Here is a 20,197-nt window from a genome sequence, read left to right as displayed (position 1 = left end):
CAAAATATCTAAATATCTATAACTTTGTGTGAAATGTACTCTATGTTTTTGTAAAAAATAGCAAGCTAAATGATTCCACGCTTCTGTTTGATAATTCATAATACAGTTTTTCGCTAAAGGAATCTGAAATACAGTATTCAAAATCGATATTGTAATTTAAATTTAAAACTCGGTTGTATTGGAAGTTCCGGAGCAGGAGAAGATGACCTCAACAACTTTCAGCGTAGTATATGCAAATCTCAAATTCACAATTTACAATAATAATCATTAAATTGTTCTAAATACTCTTCATCTGTGCCACATTAAATTTTAGCAGTTTCATAGAAATAACACAAGAATACACAAATAATAATCTTTGCTTCACCAGAGACTAGAATTTACCAAACCGTTTGAGATGGGTTACCGTCACCTTACGATTTAACGGTTACCATATGTACCGTATTTTTAAAATAAAAAAATTATCATACGTGATAAACAAAACAATATCACGGTTTTATAAACCTTGCCGGAGAGACAACCAGCAAATAATCCATCCCTCCCCTCTCCCCATCAAGCCGCCCCCATCTGCTATCTACCCGCAAGCACTCATGTGTCACTGAACCGTGGGCCACCACCTCCTCCCCTCCCCAACGCAATCCCGGTCGCTGCTACCCTCCTCTTGCTCCCCCCAAGTAACCAACCCTCGCCAAAAAAAAAAAAAAAAAAAACAGAAAAAACAGTAGCGGTGGCAGCATCATCAGCAGCAGCAGCAGCAGCGGTGGTGGTGGTCGCCGTAGCGGCTGCCAGCTTTGACCCCCACCTCACCCGCCTCCGGCGGCGCCGCCGCTCCCGTTCCTGCGCTCGCCGGCGGCGCGGCGGGTCCTCCTCCTTTCCCTCTGGCGCGCGGGGCCCCGCCCCCTCTCCCACCCCCAACATGGAAGCCTCTAGAAGGAGGGGAAGCTGCTGATACTGTAGGGTAAACTCTCTCCCTCACTCTCTATTTCCGCAAATTGAGGAGTGGTTTCCCCCAGATTTTTCGGGTGGTTTCGCGCATTGGATAAGGGAGCTCCCGCCGCGAGCGAGGGCGCGCGCTTTTTTTTTTTGGCGGCGGTGTTGCTCGGTGAGTGGGTGGGTGATCTAGGGTTTAGCGGAATCCGATTTGTGCTTAGACGTGGGGTTTCCCAGCGTCGGGTGTTGAGTTCCTGCTGCAATTAAGCCAGCGGAGGAAAAGGTTTGATTTGGAGCTCCAAATTACTTCGTCTTGCTTCAAAGCGCTGAATGCACATGCATGTGATGTGAGGTAGTACTTGGATGATGGAGTGGTAGTAGCAGTGTTCATGTTTGATAAGATCGTTTTGGTGGTGTGATTCGAGCATGCGCGTTGGGATGACGAGCGTGTGAGTGCTTCTGCTTGACTGCTTCCATGGTAGTAGTGGAGCCAGAATCAGGTGCTATAGTCACTCAGCCAGTTTTGGTGTGGATTATGGATATGCGAGTTGAAATTTTGATTTCCTCTTTAATGATTGTTGAACTTGTTGCGTATTTATCTTTCCAAAATGGCGTGGAACTATTGCACTAATTGTTTGTGACTTCGTGCATCTTAGATGTAACGGCTGGTTTGTCGATTATCTAAAAAGTCAGTTTAGTGTGGATGCTCTTCTCTATGCCGTGCTGGCTCAAGCTCCATACATTTTCTGCTGAGCATGAGCTTTGTCTGTTTAGATATCTACCTTTGGTCGAATCAACCTCTGTAAAGTAGGAAGCAGCTGGAGATAGGGCAAAGCTAGCTTCAATGCTGTCGTCATGTGCGGCTTGAGTGTATAAAACTTTGCAGATTTGTTTCTGAGGATTCGGTTAAGGTGTTTGAACACTGGGCTATGATCAGGAAATCATGTACTAGTGTATTCAGTTTCAGTATCATGTAGTAATTTGAATAGCCAAGGCTTTGGTGATCCTCACATTGCTTCTTTGCTCAGTACTTGTGCACTGGTTGTGGAGCCAATGCATAAATCTATTTCTTCTAGAGCTTTAAAGGGATAATCCGCACAATTGACTTATTGCTTGTTTATAACCATGAACCAAATCATGCCTTATTATTACTGGACTCGTTTTTACCTTAATACTTCTCTAGAATTTTACTGTACCCTTTTTTCCTTGTATACCTGTCAACTTTAAAGTCTCTGCATGGCTATCCTATACCGAACAGTTATAGGCAGATACATCTTGCCTGAAGAAGTCATTCCTCTTCCTCTTGGGTTCAAAAGTCAACCCTCTCTAGACTCTATCCTATACTGAATTGTCTCTGTCGTCTATCCTCTATCGCATTTTCTTTAGTTCCCCCTTGAGCCCCAAGCTTGGTCCTGACCTAGCTAGTTTACCATTGGCATTTGGCACATACCTTCCCTGGAGTAACATTTGCGGTACCATTTATCTTTGTTTCTTTTCTTATTTTTCAGGTGATCGAATAATTGCCCCTTTTTCTGTTACAAACAAATGTGATAATGGACAACCTTGGCCATAGAGAAAATGGGAGGCAAAGGCCAGACCAATATAAAGGACTTCATACCCAGGTTTGTGCATCATAAGAATGCAGGCATGATTTTAGATTTATTTATATTAGTATGGCACATGCAATATCTACCATTGTTTAATATATTTGCTACGATGTTCAATTGGATTATTTCCCTAGATGAATACTCAAAATGTGCATATATGTTTTGGTTAGATAAAAGACTGCTTAAATTCTGACTGCAAAAGTGCAAATCAAAACATTATCTAAAAAAAGGTGCAAATCAAACAAATTGAAAGATGGGGATATCAGCTGTCCTGCTTTGCTGTACTGCGTGACAAAGGCATATACATGTCAAAGTACAGAACACCTTCTGCTACGGCACTTAGATAAAACTTATGTGTGCTGTCCAGTCAAAAGTTCCACATATGCAAGTTTTTAATGAGTGTATTATGCTCACATTGTTGGTATTTTGGAAAATAACCAAATACTCAAATTATGGAGATGACAAATTTTGATGGGTGGGAACTGTTTTGGTACAACATATCCAATCAGCCGCAATCATTTATAACTGTTCATATATGTTCTACTTTTCTGTACTTATTCCTGTATTATGGTGCGTGTGGTATTTAACTGCTTTCCATGTTGGAAATTAATTACTGCGGGTCCAATGTAATTATGTCAATCATGATTTTAAGAAAATAGACCTTTTGGTGTAGCTTGCGTTTAGCATGCATTCGTAGCACTATTGTTTACATAGGCTTTACCTATCTTATTCTTTGTCAATAAGATATCTCACATAAGTGCTCTAGATGGTCCTAGTTCTCTTGCAATTTACAGGATAACTCAGTTCTGTTAGATTGTAATTTATGCTTTACAAGTGTGAATGCTGGCTTGCAGGGAACATGCATTTCTTGTGGAACATTTGTGTTATGTCTGTGTCTGTGTCCAATCTGAGTTTTATGAACTAGCTTCAGGCTGATGTATCTTTTCATGTTGCGAGCTTTTTTTGTCCTTTTGTTCTACGTTTTCTGTGCTATGTATGTCCTTGTTATAGCAGGAGGTGGATATTGCAACCTCCAAAAGATCTTTCAGAAATGTGCACTGTTCAGCTTTAAATGTATAACTTTTCAGCTAGATCACAAACAAAACAAATAACACTATGAACTGATTTACCAGCATGTATTGATTTCATTTATGAAAGTTCTCTGAAGATAGTTGTTATAAAGAATCATTCTCTAAAAGAATGTGCCAACCATGTCAACTAATATATCCACTCAATGTTTTTTTCAGTGGATGATGCCCCAGACCCAAAGGCATCTGAAGGACCATCAAAGTATGAATCTCTTGGCACTGATGAATGATAGAGATAATGCCATCCGAGAAAGGGACCATGCTCTGGCTGAGAAGAAGGCAGCCATAGCTGAGCGCGATATGGCGTTTACCCAACGGGATGCTGCAATGGCTGAGCGTAATGCTGCAGTCGTGGAAAGGGACAATGCCCTTGCTGCTCTTGAGTTAGCACGTACAAACGGATTGAACATGAATAACGGGAATGGATTCCCCCAAGGATCTCTCAGCGGATCAAAGAACATCCACCACCACGACCAGCTTTCTCATGCTCAGTCATCACCGCTGCAACTGGCAGATTCTCCATATGATCATGCTAGAGAAATGCACATATCAGAAGCATACCCTATCTCAACAGCTCCAGGGAGTGCTGGAAAAGCAAAGAGGCCAAAGAAGAATAGTTCCCAAGCCTCTCCATTGAAGAGGCCATCAGGTGTGCTCCGGAAAACCAAGAAACCTTCTGGTGACTGGAAGAATGTCGGGATGTCTGGTTGTGGAGATGATTCTGCTCATGCTTCTGTGATGAAGAACGAGTGGAAGGACCAAAACCTTGGTCTGAATCAAGTCGCGTTTGATGAGTCCACGATGCCCGCGCCTGCCTGTTCATGCACGGGGAAGCTTCGCCAATGCTACAAGTGGGGAAACGGGGGATGGCAATCATCATGTTGCACCATGAACATTTCCATGTACCCACTCCCAGTGATGCCGAACAAGCGGCATGCTCGCATGGGGGGACGGAAGATGAGCGGCGGTGCCTTCACAAAGCTGCTGAGCCGACTAGCGGCCGAAGGTCATGATCTCTCGACGCCGGTCGACCTCAAGGACCACTGGGCTAAGCATGGTACAAACCGGTACATCACCATCCGGTAGCTTGCTGATGAACGCGGATGCGATTCAAGCTGGAAAGATGGGGAAGATCAGGCAAATCTTGCTTCTCCTGCATTCCCTAAACCCTTTGCTAGGGCCAGTCTTTGTAAGGTTGTCATTGGTTTGTAGCGGATGTAGGTAGAATTTTGTGTTTAAAGTTCTGTAGGTTCTTCTCTCCCGTTCTGAACTCTGAATTTTCTCGTGGCTCTAGAACGCTGCAGCCCACGAGAATTAAAAAATGTAACCGTAGTCTGCAGGTATTCATCGTCAGATCATTGTATAGTTTGACAACCAGATTTATGTGGTAGTAGACCAGTAGTGAATGGCATATTTGTCGAAGAGGCCATTTACCTGAATCGTTTGGTAGCTAGCAACTGACTGAATGTGAAGCTAAACATTCAGTTGCCACCAAACGATTCATACCAACATTTTTTTGCTCGTTCGGAAGGCTGCTTGCACAACATCTGTTTTTCAAGGGAATCTGTACATGACGCTACTCTGACAAGAGCCCTGCAAGAAACAACAGATATCCCCAAACTCTACAGGATTCAGTTAGCTAAATCATGCCACTTTGTATCAATCAATATCTGTTACTCTCTCCGATTTCGATTTCATTTTAATTGACGTTTTAGATAACAACACAATATACAAAATATACATTTAACCTTATTTTTTGATTATAATATACACAATAAATAAATACATAATATACATTTAACCTTATTTTTCGATTATAATATACACAATAAATAAATACATGTTTACTTTTATTATAGTGTTTTGAAAGAAAAATCTATATATGTTATTCTAGTTTCTTTAAACTAAATATTTTTAAAGTTATTATTGATGACCAAAGTTATAAAAGTTTAACCTCAAACTTATCACAAACGTTAATTATTATAGAACCAGAGGGGTAGTAGCTTAATTGATGTACTTAGCCATAGATCACACAGCCAGTTGAAACATGAAAACACAATCACAAAACCCAAGTCTGCAGATGCATCAATCGTGAAGCCAAACACTTTTTGGGATATCAGTTACAGACTCAGTTTGTACGGTGTTCTTGCAACAAAGATTCAGATAGCAGCAGAACACAACACATCCACACAGAAAAAAGCAATCAGAATTCCAAAGATTTTAAACTAGATGGAGTAGATAGGATTAGTTGGCGAGAGGGTTGGCGTGGATGGTGACGCGGTTGAGCCTGATCTCGGCGAGGGGGCGGTCGCCGGGCCCCGTCTGCGCCTTCTCCATGAGGTCGAGCACCTCGAATCCATGGATGACCTTGGCGAACACGGTGTAGTGGCCGTTGAGGTGAGGCTGCTTGGCGTAGGTGATGAAGAACTGGCTCCCGTTGGTGTTGGGCCCGCTGTTCGCCATCGACATCACCCCGCGGGCGTTGTGCTTGAGCGACTCCCTGAACTCGTCGGCGAACTTCTTCCCCCAGATCGAGGTGCCCCCCTTCCCCGTGCCCGTCGGGTCGCCGCCCTGGATCATGAACCCCTTGATGTTGCGGTGGAAGATGGTGCCGTCGTAGTAGCCGCTCGCGCACAGCGCCAGGAAGTTCTCCGCCGTCCGCGGCGCCTGGTCGCAGAACACCTCGCACTTGATGTCCCCGAGATTCGTGTGCAGCGTCACCGACTGCGGCGGAGATCAATCGGTCCTCCGGTCAGCCACAGGGAAGAGATTTTCCGGTGAGGGAGAGTGAGATTCGAGCGGCGAGGGCTTACCATGGCGGCGGCGGCGAGGCGACGGGTTGCTTCGTTTCGGCGGCGAGGAGAAGCGTAGAGAAGTCTCGAGTCTTTGGGGAAGACGGTTTGGTGGGTTGGGCTGGGCCGCCATTTTTATGGATCGAGAATTCGCACTGACAAATACTACCTCCGTTTTTTAATAGATGACGCCGTTTGACTTTTTCTTACATGTTTAACCATTCGTCTTATTTAAAAATTTTATGCAAATGTATATGATATAAATCATACTTAAAGTACTATGAGTGATAAAACAACTCATAACAAAATAAATTATAATAACATAAATTTTTTGAATAAGACGAATGGTTAAACATGTGATAAAAAGTCAACGGCGTCATCTATTAAAAAATGGAGGGAGTACTCCATTATGTTTGACCTTCGTTTTATTTAAAAAAGATTAAATTTCACTTTGGATCATGTTTATTGACCAAAATTTCATATTGGGCTAGGGCTAAGCTCATGTCTTCACTTAACACCACGTATAATTACCGTTCTTTGCACTTTGGACCTGGTTTTATAGTTACCATCACACGAGTTGTTGTCTAGGTGCTTAGTATTTTACAAGAAACAATGATATGGAAATTTTTGCCATGCAAATATGCTTAGCGCAAGAACAATGATTGTAACATGTTACAGGATATCCTATCAGATTAATGGGACTTCATTACTACTACATATGAACATTCACAACCCTTATACTAGAGACAAAATTGGAGAAATATTGAGTTTAAGAACTATTTTTTTAGAAAATATATTACATGTTTTACAATACCCAATTGTAGTGTTAGTACAAATTGTTGAATTCTAAGTTTTCTAACACAAAAAAGAAATGAGATCAGATCTATAATCATTATACTATGTGTGATTTGTGAAACCCGGTCCAAAGTGTAAATGATGGTAACTATATATGGTGTTAAGTGAAAATACAAGTCTAACTCTAATCCAATGTGAAATTTTGGTAAATAAAGGTTGACCAAAGTGAAATTTACTCTTTAAAAAAATTAAGTAATTATTTTTTTATTATTTAATTTATTGTTAATATATACATATAGTTTTACATATTTTATAAAATTTTTAAATAACACTTAAACATATTTTTTAAAAAAATCAACAGCGTCAAATATTTAGAGACGGAGGTAGCTAACAAATTTGATTTGTATCTTTCAAGTTTTTAGCCTCTCATTATCTCTAAAAAAAGTAGTACTTATTAGTAGCTTATCAGTTATAGTTAAATTATAAAACTTCAATTGTAAATTGATTTTAAGGTCTTCTCATATTCTATTTTTCAGTATTTGTTTTTAAACCATTAATAACAGGATATAAATAAAACTTCAATTGTAAATTGATTTTTAAGGTCTTCTCATATTCTATTTTTCAGCATTTGTTTTTAAACCATTAATAACAGGATATAAAAGTTTACCTATAATAAATTATTGATAAGTTATCTTTTCATATAAACATAAATATAATTTTATCTATAAACTACTTCTAACTCCTTTATTTATTTTTTCACGGTGTGTCAGCTCCTGAGTTTTGCATTTGAATATTTGTTTCTGGAGATAGGAGACAACGGCCACACAAGAGAAAAACTGATCAAATATGGCTTTTGCAATACATTTCATCTGAATTCTGTAACCAACATGTTCTTTTTTTCCTATGCATGATTGTTCCATTGTTTGTGAAACTGTTCTAGTGACAAAAATGAACCCCAATAAATAAATAATTTTGATGACAACATATGAGTCGCGTCCAAAACCCTGGCACAAGCAGGAACTGATTTACAAACTCACAAAACAAAAACCCAACACTAGCTTATGTCACAATGGACCTACAGAGAGAATGAACTTATGCTTGATTTAACCTATCAACAGATGGGCAATTTTCTATCTGAAACCCCTACAATGGAAGCAGCTGAGACCTACAGATCAATAAAAGCAACTCAGCAACAACTTTCAAAAGAGCTGTTGTTCTTCAACAGATCAATACAAACATGGTCCTGATTTGTCTTTGTTCCAGCAAAGGCGTACGATTGCTCCTACTGGTTGTTAGGAGTAGTTCCCATGGTAAAGAAGGATTATACCATCTTTTTCCTCTATGCCCCCTGGATTCTCAGTGGAGTACCTGGCAAAGCAGTTATTCCATTCCATGACAAGCTCGAGAGGATAATCCTAGTGTTTCAACGATTCGGTTTATGGCTATCTGTAATCGTCCTGAGCCTTTGCACTAAGACAGGGATATCATGTTCGCTCAATGTCGTGAAGCAACACCTGAACCATCCAGGCTCGATGCAATGGCAAGATGAACCTGGAGTGACATTGACCTTTGCCTCCTCCAATAACCTATCCCAAAGCTTGCGCTCCCCTTTCTCGCTGTAAGACCTGATGAACTTGCTCATGTCTGCCCAGCAGTAGAACCCTCCACTGCTCTTGTAGCACTCAATCCCCACTTGATCCAAAGCATCAACAAACAAATGGTACATCTTGTGCAATCTCTCTCTATTAACTTTTAGGTAATCTGAAATGAACTTTTGGTCTGAGAGCATGGCAACAAGCAAGCGTTGTGTTGGAGTTGACACAGACGAGAACCTAGCAATCTTAGCAGCTGCTGTCACGATGCTTTCATTATAGGAATATATTACCCCAACCCGAAACCCGGCAAGAGATAGGTCTTTCGAGAGTCCATATATTATGTGCACCCTGCCTTTGTCAAAGTCTTCTAGATCATCAACAACCTCTGCCACACTTACAAATTTTCCAGATCCATATGTTGAGCCAGCAAACACTTCATCAGATATCAAGTGGATGTTCTTCTCTGCAGCAAACTCTAGAAGATCATGCAGTGTTTGCTTGGGCACAAAGCTTCCTGTAGGGTTATTTGGGTTGGATATGAGAACCCCACGAACCTTTATTCCTCGCTTCTTTGCCTGATTGTAGGCTATTTCAAGAGCAGTGATACTAATGTTGAAGTTGTCAGTGCTACGGCAAGGAACAGGTATCAACTCAATTCCAGTGCGCCATTTTATGTCCCTGTCCCACCTGCAGAAATGAAGTGACAGTTAGTACCTTCACTTCCAATACGTTCATACAGATGAACCTAGAGATTGGAGAAGAGACATACCCAGGGTAGTATGGTGATGGAACAAGAAATGCATTTCCTGGATCAGCAAGGCAGAAACTCAGTATTTCCATTGCAGGAGTTGCACCAGATGTTATAACCATCTGAGATGGTTCAAAGGACACTGATCCTTGCATGATTTGCCTCATAAATCCAGCAAGAGCCTGAAAGAGAAATTTAACACTTCATATCGGAAAATTTGCACACAGAAGAACACAAATTAATCATGGAGAAAATAGTTCAATGTCAGGTAACAGATCAAAACCACTGTGTGGAAAAAGGGTAAAACTGAGGGATGCTAGAAAAGATATGCAGATTTTGGACAATGTTGAAGCATGAAGCACAAGACAGGGCAAAGGAAAACTATAAGCAATACAAAGTACTGATCTTGCAATGCTCACATTGTCATGTGTTTACATGTTCAATAATAAATTCAGTGACTGCACAACAATGAGTTCCTGAGAATCATATGCTGTACTAGATTGGTGGAACAGTCCAGTTCTAATGAAACATCACAATTGAAAAAAAAAAAAAGCTTTATAGATTCCTCTAATCATTTGAATGGAAAATAGGTCAACCAAAATTTACAAGCTAATACAGAAAATAAGCAAAAAGATAAAGTAAACCCGCATGATGTTAAGGTCCAACAGCAGACATGACAAATTTGCCAGCTTCAGTATGATAACTGGTGATTATCAGCATGCCATTCAACAATGAACTGTGAAGCAAGACCATTCTAGCAGGTATGATATAATATGAAATTTTATTCAAATTCACGCGGATTTACAGCAGCGTAATACAGAGGAAGTCAATAATATGGAACTCTTGATTATTTTTTTTAATTCTACGAAAGAGCTGATCAAGACAGTGGATCTTTTCAGTTGAAGTCAAGGTTTGACAGATGGCACAATTGCAGCCACCATAGCAAAAAATGACATCCAAGAATAAACGCAAGCGACACCTCTTCTGCAGATAACATACATGTGGCTACCAAAAAAACAAGAGCAGAAGGAAACAAAAATGCACAGTACCGCGTCAACAATAATATTCCAATTCAGGCTTAATCGCTAATAAGGTCAGTTGTAATTGGCATAATTCTTCATCCATCCAATAATGAATCACACACTGTTAACACTGTTATTGATCGAGCTATGTCATCCAAAAATTTGTCTATGTGACCACATCCATCTAAACAGAACAACCGCTTAAAACAATCAATTTTAAGCAAAGCTTTCTTGAAACATGAGAAAACAAAAGTATTCTTTTTGTGTAAGAAACAAAAAGATTGAGGTAGCATCACTGGGGTAATGGGCTAAGTGCAAAAAAAGCTTTGGAAGAATCAAAACAGGGCGAGTTGTTGGATTCGATGTTCTCATGAATGGGATCAGGGGGGATTCTGCAACATTTTTGTTGCCAGAGACAGAACCTATCTTTCTGACAGAAATGGATGTTTATTTTTTTTCGTCGTATGGAATCAGGGGGGGGGGGGGGGGGGGGAATCGTTTGGCTTACCATCTTCAAGGCAAGTATCCCGTCGTACGGCTGGTAGGCGGCGAGGCCTCTGATGGAGAGCTCCCTCTCGTCCTCGTCTTCTCCGCCCGCCATGGACGCCGCCTCCGCCGCGTGCTCCTCCATCCATCTCCCAACCAAATCCAGCGACAGCTGCACGCACCAATCACCAGAAACCAAACCGCGTCATCACCATCGTCGGCTTCGAAATTAACGATAGAGAGATAGAGAGAGAGAGAGTATTGCGAACGTACGTAGTTCTCGGCGAGGCCGAGCTGGATGATGCCGGAGGGGTTGGTGGCCGGGTGGTAGGGGTCGGCGGCGCAGCGGCGGAGGCCGGCGTAGTAGAGCGAGTCGTCGTCGCGGACGGAGGCGCCGCGCGCGGAGATGGCCGGGAGCGCGGCGCGCGGGGCGAGGAGGCCGCGCGAGAGCGAGCGGTGGATCGGCGACACCGCCGCGGCGGAGGCGGCCGTGGGGGATCCGGGCGGCGGCGGCGGCGAGGCGCGGTTGCGCTTGATGTAGAGCTGGAAGAAGTAGAAGAGGGCGCAGGGGATGAGGGAGCCGAGCACGAGCCCCCCGCGTCCCTGCACCACCCCCTGCAGCGGCACCACGATGCGCATCCCGCCGTCCGCCCGCGGCCTCCTCTCGGACGCCGCGCTCGCGCTCCTCTTCTTCTTCTTCTTCGCCGCGCCGCCGTCGCCGCTCCGCCTCATGGGACGCCGACCGACGAGGAGATGACGTCACGTCACCCCGCCGCCCGGCGCCACGCGCGGCGGGCGTGCATAGGCGGGGGGTGTGGAGGGATTGGGTTGGGTTGGGTTGGGTTGGCGGGGAGGAGAGGGATTTGGGAGGGGGTTTTGGGGGGAGGAGGAGGAGGAGAGGGGCACGCCGGATTTGGCGTCTTGCCTCTTCTTTCTTTCGTACTAGTACGACGCGACGCCGGGGGTAAAAAAATTTGAGATTTTCGCCGTGATTCCGCTGGTTTCGGCGGTCGAACGAACGACCGGGGAATGGACGAATGGTTACTGATGGATGGTAACCAGCTGTTTGATGTTAAAATAAACCTTATCAAAATTTAATAATACCAATAGTATTATGAAATTTTTGGTAAAATTGACTTAATAATGTTGTCAAATTCTATTCACATTACTAATGGTAACAAATAAACGTAGACATGTAATTATCAACCAAACAATGGTATGGCCATCAATCTGAACATGCCTCCAATTTTCACAGCTTTTACAAATGAACCTTTAATATCGAGTCATTAGTATATAATTAATTAAGTTATTATTTTGAGATTAGAAATAGATTAATGTGATTTTCTAAAACAACAATTTTATATAAAAAAAACACCGTTTAACAATTTAAAAAGTATGCGCACGGAGAATGATAATTTTTTTTGCGCTCATTCCGCAAACAAATTGCACGTTGGCTTATCGTAGCTAATATTATAATTTTAAAGCTTTTCCAAGTTAATTTTAGGGATTTTCCTTTGTATTGCTAATATCATGAAATAAAATTTTAATCTAAAAATCATTTTTTATGCCTTTTTCAACCTTTTGAGTTTGGAAATTTTTTCTCGCGGCTTATTTATTAGTCGTACCTGAAAATGGCAAGAAAATTCAGCTTCTCTAAATTAGCTTCTGCACGAGCAAAATTTGTTTTCAACCCAAAGTTCGAAGCTTTGCCTATCTAGTGATCTCTTCAACGTAACGACGTTGTTGCCACGGCATGCTATAAGCGTAGCAAAAGAATATACACTTCACTCGGAGTTGGTGATCGTCGTGGTTAGGATAGGATTTTCGAGTGGTTCTCGAGGCTTGTTTGTAATTTGCAAATTGCAACCCTGGGGTTCACGATGTGATTGTGTCAAGTGGAGTGACAGAAATGGATTGATTTGGGCGTGTTCTTCCCAACTCTCATCTTCTCTTCCTCTTGCTGTTTGGAAGTACTTGCAAACTCAGGCTTTGTTCATTTCACCAATCATTTTTTTTCTTCTTCAGAGAACTCATTTCGTATTTTCGTTCAGGCCTGAAGATAAAAACGGACGAGAGATGCATATGGAATTCAGTGACAACAACAATGTATTGGACAGGTGAAACCGGGAAGAAAACGCAGCTGGGGTTGTGAACAAAACACTCTTGTTCGCATCTGCTGCAAGAAGCCTAGGACGAAATCTCAAGCTGCTGCCAACTGTTGCAGAGAGGGACTGGTTGGCTGCTTCTGAATTCCCAAGAGCCGTATTGGTTTTTTTTGTATAACAAAAGGAGCTTCCGAAGCTGCTGGCCTTTGCCTGTTGCCTTCTAGTGCAAATTTTCATCGCCTCAGTTGTGCCGCAAGAGACGAGCACTTGGGCAGAAAGTATATAATTATATCCCAAGATTCTTTTTTTTTTAAAAAAAAGGAGCTTTGATTGCATTGGAAGCGTTAAATAATCGGTTGCTGCATCCAGCTTAGAATAGTACTAAGAAAGATTCCATGGCAGCAGTGGAAGTCAGTTAAACATGAAGCATTGCTCGCTTTTCTGCAGCCTCGGTGATTTCTCTTTTCTGTTTAATAACAGTGAAATGCATCCTCAGTTAAGCATGTACCAAACCAGGGATAAAGGAGCTGCTAAATGCTACTACTAGCATCTTGGACATGTTCAGTTAACCTGCAATACACTCTTGAAGATCGAGACGACGATCTTTTCATGTTGCTGGCGGCAAACGAGTCCAGTTTTAGCTATAAACAGATACGCATACACTGTCTTTGCAGCACTGTCGGTTGGCTAGGCTGATTATAAATCATAACACCTTATTAGCGACAAAAAATAGTTTATAAATATATTTTTTATATAAACGTCTTAAAAGTTAACGCTGAAAAAGAAAGTAGGTTTAAAATACCCTTTAAAACAATTCTAAAAGTAAGTTTCGAAATTTTGGTGTAGTGAGGATAACAAACTAATCCATACCACATATTGAAACCTAGAATAAATGGTTATGCGAATATTTGCCAACTACGGATGTATGTATATAAATAAGCTTGAATAAATGTTTATCTATTAAGTGTTGGTGTTATTAGTTTCTGCATCATTATTTCCTGGGGTTTTATGTGTTTTTCATTAAACGAATTGTGTAATAAGTAGTTGTAGCTTTTTAAGCAAATTTCGAAATTCATTATATTATCTTTTAGAAAATTCTGCTCCAGTGTAGCAGTGTGTTTGTCTAGAAAGGAATGCCTTTCTCTGATGAAACGAAGTTCAGACCCCTGTTCGCAGAGATATCTGAATTTTGAAGAGGAAAGCAAGAGAAATACTCTCTGTTGGCAAATAGCCCAGTGCCCACACTTCGAAACAACCCGAGCATCGGGCAAACTCTCTTGATCTTGTGAGATTCCCCTGAGAGAATCTGGGTCACACAATGGGATTGCACTGTTGGCTGTTTCCTGTGTCCAACCACAAAAATTGTCGTAGACTGGTACAAGTAGAATACATGCAGAAGCACTGTCCCGCAGCGGTGGGCGACTCTGGTGGCACGCAGTTGTCGGATTGGCCACAGTCACAGTAGAAGCACAGGCCTATCATTTCCGTTGAGGCAATCAACGGTGAGCTTTAACGCGATGACTAAGCCCTTGTTTAGTTCCAAAGTTTTTCTTTAAACTTTCAACTTTTCCATCACATCAAAACTTTCCTATATACATAAACTTTCAATTTTTCCGTTACATCGTTCCAATTTGAACCAAACTTCCAATTTTGACGTGAACTAAACACACTAAGTCGTGTTTCTATGATTCTACCTAATAAAATGTAAATTATTTATACTTTGTTATTTGGTTCGTTGAAAAATCGAATGTTGTACTATACTTTATTACAAAGAAATCATAATGCTAAACATAAAAGTACTCATGTAATAGTAACTTCGGAGTTTTACTATCCAAGTTTCAGCAAAATGTGCCTATTCAGATAAATGATATCACAATTCGTCTGGTTGTAGTCATGCCACTCAAATTTTAAAAAATTGGAATTATGTCATCTCCGTCACGTTTTCTATATTCTTCCCCATCTGCACGTGGAACCCACCCGTCATATTCATCTTATTCTTTTCACCCTCCCTTATCTTCTTTCTCCCTATCTCTCCGTCGTGGCGAGGAGCGCGGACAGGATGGGAGGAGCAGCGGGGTACGTGCAGCCAACACCACTACCGAATAGCCTCTGGGCCATCCCGCCAGACACCATCGTCGTGTGGGATGCGTATCGATGCAAGAACTACTCATGCCTGGTGCACGGTGACAGGGTGAGTTCAACCTGTGCGGCCTGGAGAATTGTCGGTGGATACACGATTACAGCGAGGTCGAACGACACAGTGCGCATCAAGCTGGACATTGGCGACATGTCCATCACGTTCGCGCACCGCGCGCGCGAGCCCTGGGGCGACCATGGCCATGAACTCCAGTCAAGGGCCTTAGTGCGAACGTATCAAGGGCATCGCTGCTCTTCCCGTCCTACCCGCGCTCCTCGCTCCTCGCTCCTCGCTGCGACATAGAGATGAGGAAGGAAGAAGATGAATCTAACGACTAGGTCCCATGTGTAGATAAGGAAGAAGATAAAAAAAAAATGTGACGACCATGGTATGGATCTAATTTTGTAAATTTTGAGTAGCACGGATACGAAATGTAATGGCATTTATCTGAATAGATACATTTGCAATGTCACGGTCAAATTAACCCTTTATATTATTCCTTCCGGAAAAAAAAAACTACTTGTTACCAAGGAATTAGTGAAAGCAACCCCATTTTGAAACAGTGAACGCGATCGGTCGGCACGCACGAGGACTGGACCAAAACCAGACCGTGCAGATCCCACTGTAGCACAGTGCATCACACATCCCATCCGTGCTACAGATTCCTGCCGGGTCCGTCCGGTCCCCAGCAACAGGGGCAACCATGTAGTACTACACCAATGCAGGTGCAGCACCTGTCTCCTCCCCGTAGGCTCTCCCAACCTGGATTTTTCACATTTTGATCCTTTTGAAAAACTTATTTCGCAAATAGACCCCTGAAAAAACTTATCCCAGAAATGATCCTTTTTGGGACGCCGGCGCCAGCCACTCTGGCGCCGTCCCCCTGCCGACGTGGCGGGGCGATGCTGAGGTGGCTAGGGGGAGCAGGCCAAAGTGGCTGGCGCCGCCCTAGGGAGGAGAGCGCCAGCATGGCTGGCGCCGCCTCCCCCACCCCTCACCTCCATTCCTGTTTCTCTGTATGGAGTTGTAACGGTGTAATTTTTGTTTTATTTTTTCGGGTGTTTTTTTACACTTAGGATCACGATACAACCAACCACAAAAAAAATTTAAACTCGAACTACCACTTAGCTAAGTCTGAAAATAGCTAGTATACCACTTAATTAGTCTACTTTGCACCTTCACTAAAATTAGACCATAACTCCTTTAGTAAAACCCTTTAATCAACATGTTAAACATAGGAGAGATCCTTTAGTAAATTAGACTATATGAAATTACTTAATCTAATTCAAAATATAACCACATGAAATGATAGCCATAAGTTAAACGGTATAGAGAGATGCAATTTTTTTATTTTTATTTCATTTTTTTGATATTTTTTCACATTTAGGAGAACATAGGAACCAACCATATAAAAAATAAACTCAAACGGACAAAATATGTGACTTGTAGAATTTTCCAAAACTCTACCGAAACGGACAAAATATGCCATTTATTGAAATAGGCGTAACTTTCTCATACGGACTCGGAATCAGGCAAATAATATATCCACGGACATCTACAGAAAAAGTTACACCCGATTCTCCCTGCTTTGTCGGGTTCGGCGATATTAAAACATCCAAATTCCACTTGCAAGATTGTGTTTTCGAGGAGAGAAGTTTTTCGGTAGAGCTTTGAAAAATTCCACAGGCCACATATTTCGTCCGTTTGAGTTTATTTTTTATATGGTTGGTTCTTGTGAGTTCCTAAGTGTGAAAAAAATATCAAAAAAATAAAATAAAATAAAGTTGCACATCTCTCTCCTCTGCATTAGTTCGGAGAGAGAGGAGAGGAGAGAAAAAATTCTACAGGTCACATATTACGTCCGTTTGAGTTTATTTTTTCTATGGTTGGTTCTTATGTGTCCGTAAGCGTGAAAAAAATATCAAAAAAATAAAATAAAAATAAAAAATTTCAGGGGGGGGGCGCCAGCCACTCTGGCGCGCTCCCCCTAGTCACCTCAACATCGCCCCGCCACGTCGGCAGGGGGACGGCGCCAACCACTCTGGCGCCCTAAAAAGGACCATTTCTGGAATAAGTTTTTTTAGGGATCTATTTGCGAAATAAGTTTTTTAAAAGAACCAAAATGTGAAAAATCCAGCTCTCCCAACCGTAACGTTTACCTCTTCTTCATCAACGCCAAGAGGCATGGTCCAAAGCCTCTCTGAACAGGAACAGCAGCAGCAGCAGCAACGCGTCGCTGTCCCCGGAAAGAGAGGGACGGCGAGAGATTGGCGAGTAGCAAGTGGCGGAGCCCTCGCCCGGCTAGACCCAGCAGCCGCTTGTTTTTTTAAAAAAAAACTGAACCGGCAGAAAAACAGCCAATTATATTTTTAATAAGTAGGAGTAAAAACCCTAAATGGGTTACAAGAAAAAAAACACCGGCTAGCTGAACAGCTACACAGCACACGCCACAATTCATTAGCAACTGAAACCACTGATGGAACCCAACGTAGAGTGTCGTTACCAAGCTTTGATAAAAACAACATGTAGGGTTCGGACTTTGCAACCGAGCTTGCCACCAAAGCGACACAGCAGCTCTGACTTCACCAGCAACCGCTTGTTATATTGATAAGTTAATTGATGGTAAAATTTCTATAGCAAATACTAGTTATATTAAAATTTATTCGGACTCAAAATTCTTTCTGACTCCATCACTGCGAGTAGCGTGGCGGATCCACCCCGCGCGTGACTGCCTCTGTGTTTGTATGTCAGTATGTGTTATCCTTAGCCTTTGGTTGGTTCAGCGAGACGTGCACGCTGGCCTCCTCCTCCGGTTTGCTTGCAAACTTCTATCGTGACACAACACACAAGAACGGCTGCTACTTGACTTTGCTTTGCAGCGATTTTTTTGACTCGTTTCTTAGTACTGTAGTACTCCAGAAAATTTGTCATGGCTGTTGCTCACGGATGAGATGACTCTTCTTATGAAGTTATGATTGATTTTTTTTTCTTCTTCACACATGTTGAACTGATCTTAGGCATGGTTTAGTTCCTAACTTTTTCTTCAAACTTTCAACTTTTTCATCACATCAAAACTTTCCTACACACACAAACTTTCAACTTTTCTATCACATCGTTTCACTTTCAATTAAACTTCTAATTTTATCGTGAGCTAAACACACCCTTAAAAAAAGGGAGACTGAAGATATCTGGGGGCAAGGAAAGCTGGTTAAAGGGCGAGAGGTTTGGATAGGAAATTCTTCTTGCTGTCAGTCAGTACGGCAGCATACATACGTCTTCTTTTTCTCTTTCTTTACAAAAAGGAGACGAGGAAAATACTTCAGTACACAAGCATATTGCGTGCCTACGCTTCTCCTACTTTACCCCTCTTTTCCTCGTGTTCTCAGCTAAAGTCTAAATAACACGAGTTTCTTCCTTTCGGCGCACCCGTCTTCTTCCTGTTTTTTTTTTTTAAAAAAAAAGAAAAGAAAAAGAAGAAGAGGAGGAAAATCTGCCGGACCACACGTGGGCTTTAAACAAACAAAAGCGTTGTGCAAATCTAGCCCAGCAATATCCTTCTGGCCCATTACTTCTGAACCAAAACACAGAGGCCAACCTCTGGGCCTCTGAATCTCCGACCAGCCCAACTCCACCACAACAGCAACGCCGCCGAGTCGCCGACGACGCCTTTTGGTGCTCGCGGCGGCCGATATCACGAGCGGTTTTAGAGAAAGAAACCATGGGCAAGAACACACGACTTCGCCCCGCGCCATCCACCATCTTCTTCTTCGCCGACGTCTCGGCCGGGGCCTTCCCTTCGTCGCTCTCTCTATCTCTCTCTCTGCTGCTGCACAGAAACAGCTCGTCGTCTGCATGCGTGTCTGGCTCTCTGTGTCGCGTTAACTGCGTGCATCGATATCTGTCACCTGATAACTCAATGCACCTGGCAATGGCCACGCGGCGCCAACTGCTATTACTCCGCCCAGCCTAAAATATAACAACTCGTAGTCTCTAAAGTTTATTTTTAAATATAACAACTTCTACACTAACATTTTTTTCTCAACCAATCAGTTAATTACAATCCTCTACCATTCAATTTTTTCACATACATCCACTTCTCATCCAAACACAATTCTTTCCTATTTAATTCTAATTACTTTCTTAATAACTGTGTCCAATTTTAAAAATACTTATATTATGGGATAAATGAAATTATTCTATATTTAATTTTAACTACTTTCTTAATAACCGTGTTCAACTTAAAAGTTAATTATATTATGAGACGAATGGAGCAGAGTAACTTGTACTACCTCCGTTTTTTAATAGATGACGCCGTTGACTTTTTCTCACATGTTTGACCATTCGTCTTATTCAAAAAATTTACGTAATTATAATTTATTTTGTTATGAGTTGTTTTATCACTTATAGTAATTTAAATGTGATTTATATCTTATACATTTGTATAAAATTTTTGAATAAGATAAATAGTTAAATATGTTAGAAAAAGTCAATGGTATCATCTGGTTATCGATGAATCTGAACGTGAGAAATTTGTTCTTTATAGGACAGATGTTTCACAAGGCTGGTCCGCTGGTGTGCTCGTACATGAATCATGATGATCATGCATGCGCAGCAACAGCACAGGTAGCGGGCACGTCTCATGAATGCCGCGAGGAGTACAGCCACTGTTGCTACGTGTACTCTTCTCCTCTACTTTTGTTTTATACTCCAACAACGCAACACTGGAGTAAATGCGAGGGCACGTCTCAGGAGGATGCATGCTGCTGCGTGTACACTTTGCGCGTGCTACTGCGACAACTACGGCTGCCGGCCGGCCGGCCGGCCACCCGCGGCCGCTACAGGACGCAGGTGAGGGTGGTCCTCATAGCTAGATTGGCCATACATGGCATCACACT

General features: G+C 42.1%; 3 protein-coding genes across 4 annotated transcripts; 1 reads left to right on the top strand and 2 right to left on the bottom strand.

Annotated features, from left to right (window-relative positions):
* Positions 1-684: 684 nt before the first annotated feature.
* On the top strand, positions 685-5,040 carry LOC127777286 (barley B recombinant-like protein D). Of its 2 annotated transcripts, none has more exons than XM_052303863.1 (3): positions 685-950; positions 2,436-2,549; positions 3,782-5,040. In XM_052303863.1, the coding sequence occupies exons 2-3, from the start codon at positions 2,481-2,483 to the stop codon at positions 4,706-4,708; spliced, it is 996 nt and encodes a 331-aa protein (XP_052159823.1). In that variant the 5' UTR covers positions 685-950; positions 2,436-2,480; the 3' UTR covers positions 4,709-5,040. The 2 variants fall into 2 exon arrangements, with proteins under 2 accessions (XP_052159823.1, XP_052159822.1); XM_052303862.1 differs by having other exon boundaries at positions 685-955.
* A 563-nt stretch (positions 5,041-5,603) lies between these two features.
* Positions 5,604-6,530, bottom strand: LOC127777290 (peptidyl-prolyl cis-trans isomerase CYP18-1). Its single transcript, XM_052303865.1, has 2 exons — positions 6,436-6,530; positions 5,604-6,346 (listed from the first exon to the last, which is right to left on the bottom strand). Exons 1-2 carry the CDS (start codon positions 6,436-6,438, stop codon positions 5,867-5,869), a joined length of 483 nt encoding a protein of 160 aa, XP_052159825.1. The 5' UTR covers positions 6,439-6,530; the 3' UTR covers positions 5,604-5,866.
* Positions 6,531-8,039: 1,509 nt separating this feature from the next.
* On the bottom strand, positions 8,040-11,983 carry LOC127777282 (1-aminocyclopropane-1-carboxylate synthase 6). Its single transcript, XM_052303855.1, has 4 exons — positions 11,334-11,983; positions 11,083-11,232; positions 9,574-9,734; positions 8,040-9,491 (listed from the first exon to the last, which is right to left on the bottom strand). The coding sequence occupies exons 1-4, from the start codon at positions 11,790-11,792 to the stop codon at positions 8,633-8,635; spliced, it is 1,629 nt and encodes a 542-aa protein (XP_052159815.1). The 5' UTR covers positions 11,793-11,983; the 3' UTR covers positions 8,040-8,632.
* Positions 11,984-20,197: the final 8,214 nt, after the last annotated feature.

Source organism: Oryza glaberrima, chromosome 6 (assembly GCF_000147395.1).
Source record: "Oryza glaberrima chromosome 6, OglaRS2, whole genome shotgun sequence".
Lineage (NCBI taxonomy): Eukaryota > Viridiplantae > Streptophyta > Magnoliopsida > Poales > Poaceae > Oryza > Oryza glaberrima.
This window is presented reverse-complemented; position numbering and strand designations above follow the sequence as displayed.

Excerpts from the sequence above, each read along its gene's own strand:
- LOC127777286 (XM_052303863.1), top strand. The coding sequence starts at position 2,481 with ATGGACAACCTTGGCCATAGAGAAAATGGGAGGCAAAGGCCAGACCAA. Across the intron at positions 2,550-3,781 it reads ATAAAGGACTTCATACCCAG|TGGATGATGCCCCAGACCCA; the intron begins GTTTGTGCATCA and ends TGTTTTTTTCAG.
- LOC127777282 (XM_052303855.1), bottom strand. The coding sequence starts at position 11,792 with ATGAGGCGGAGCGGCGACGGCGGCGCGGCGAAGAAGAAGAAGAAGAGG. Across the intron at positions 11,233-11,333 it reads TCGGCCTCGCCGAGAACTAC|CTGTCGCTGGATTTGGTTGG; the intron begins GTACGTTCGCAA and ends TGGTGCGTGCAG. Across the intron at positions 9,735-11,082 it reads GGATACTTGCCTTGAAGATG|GCTCTTGCTGGATTTATGAG; the intron begins GTAAGCCAAACG and ends TTTCTCTTTCAG.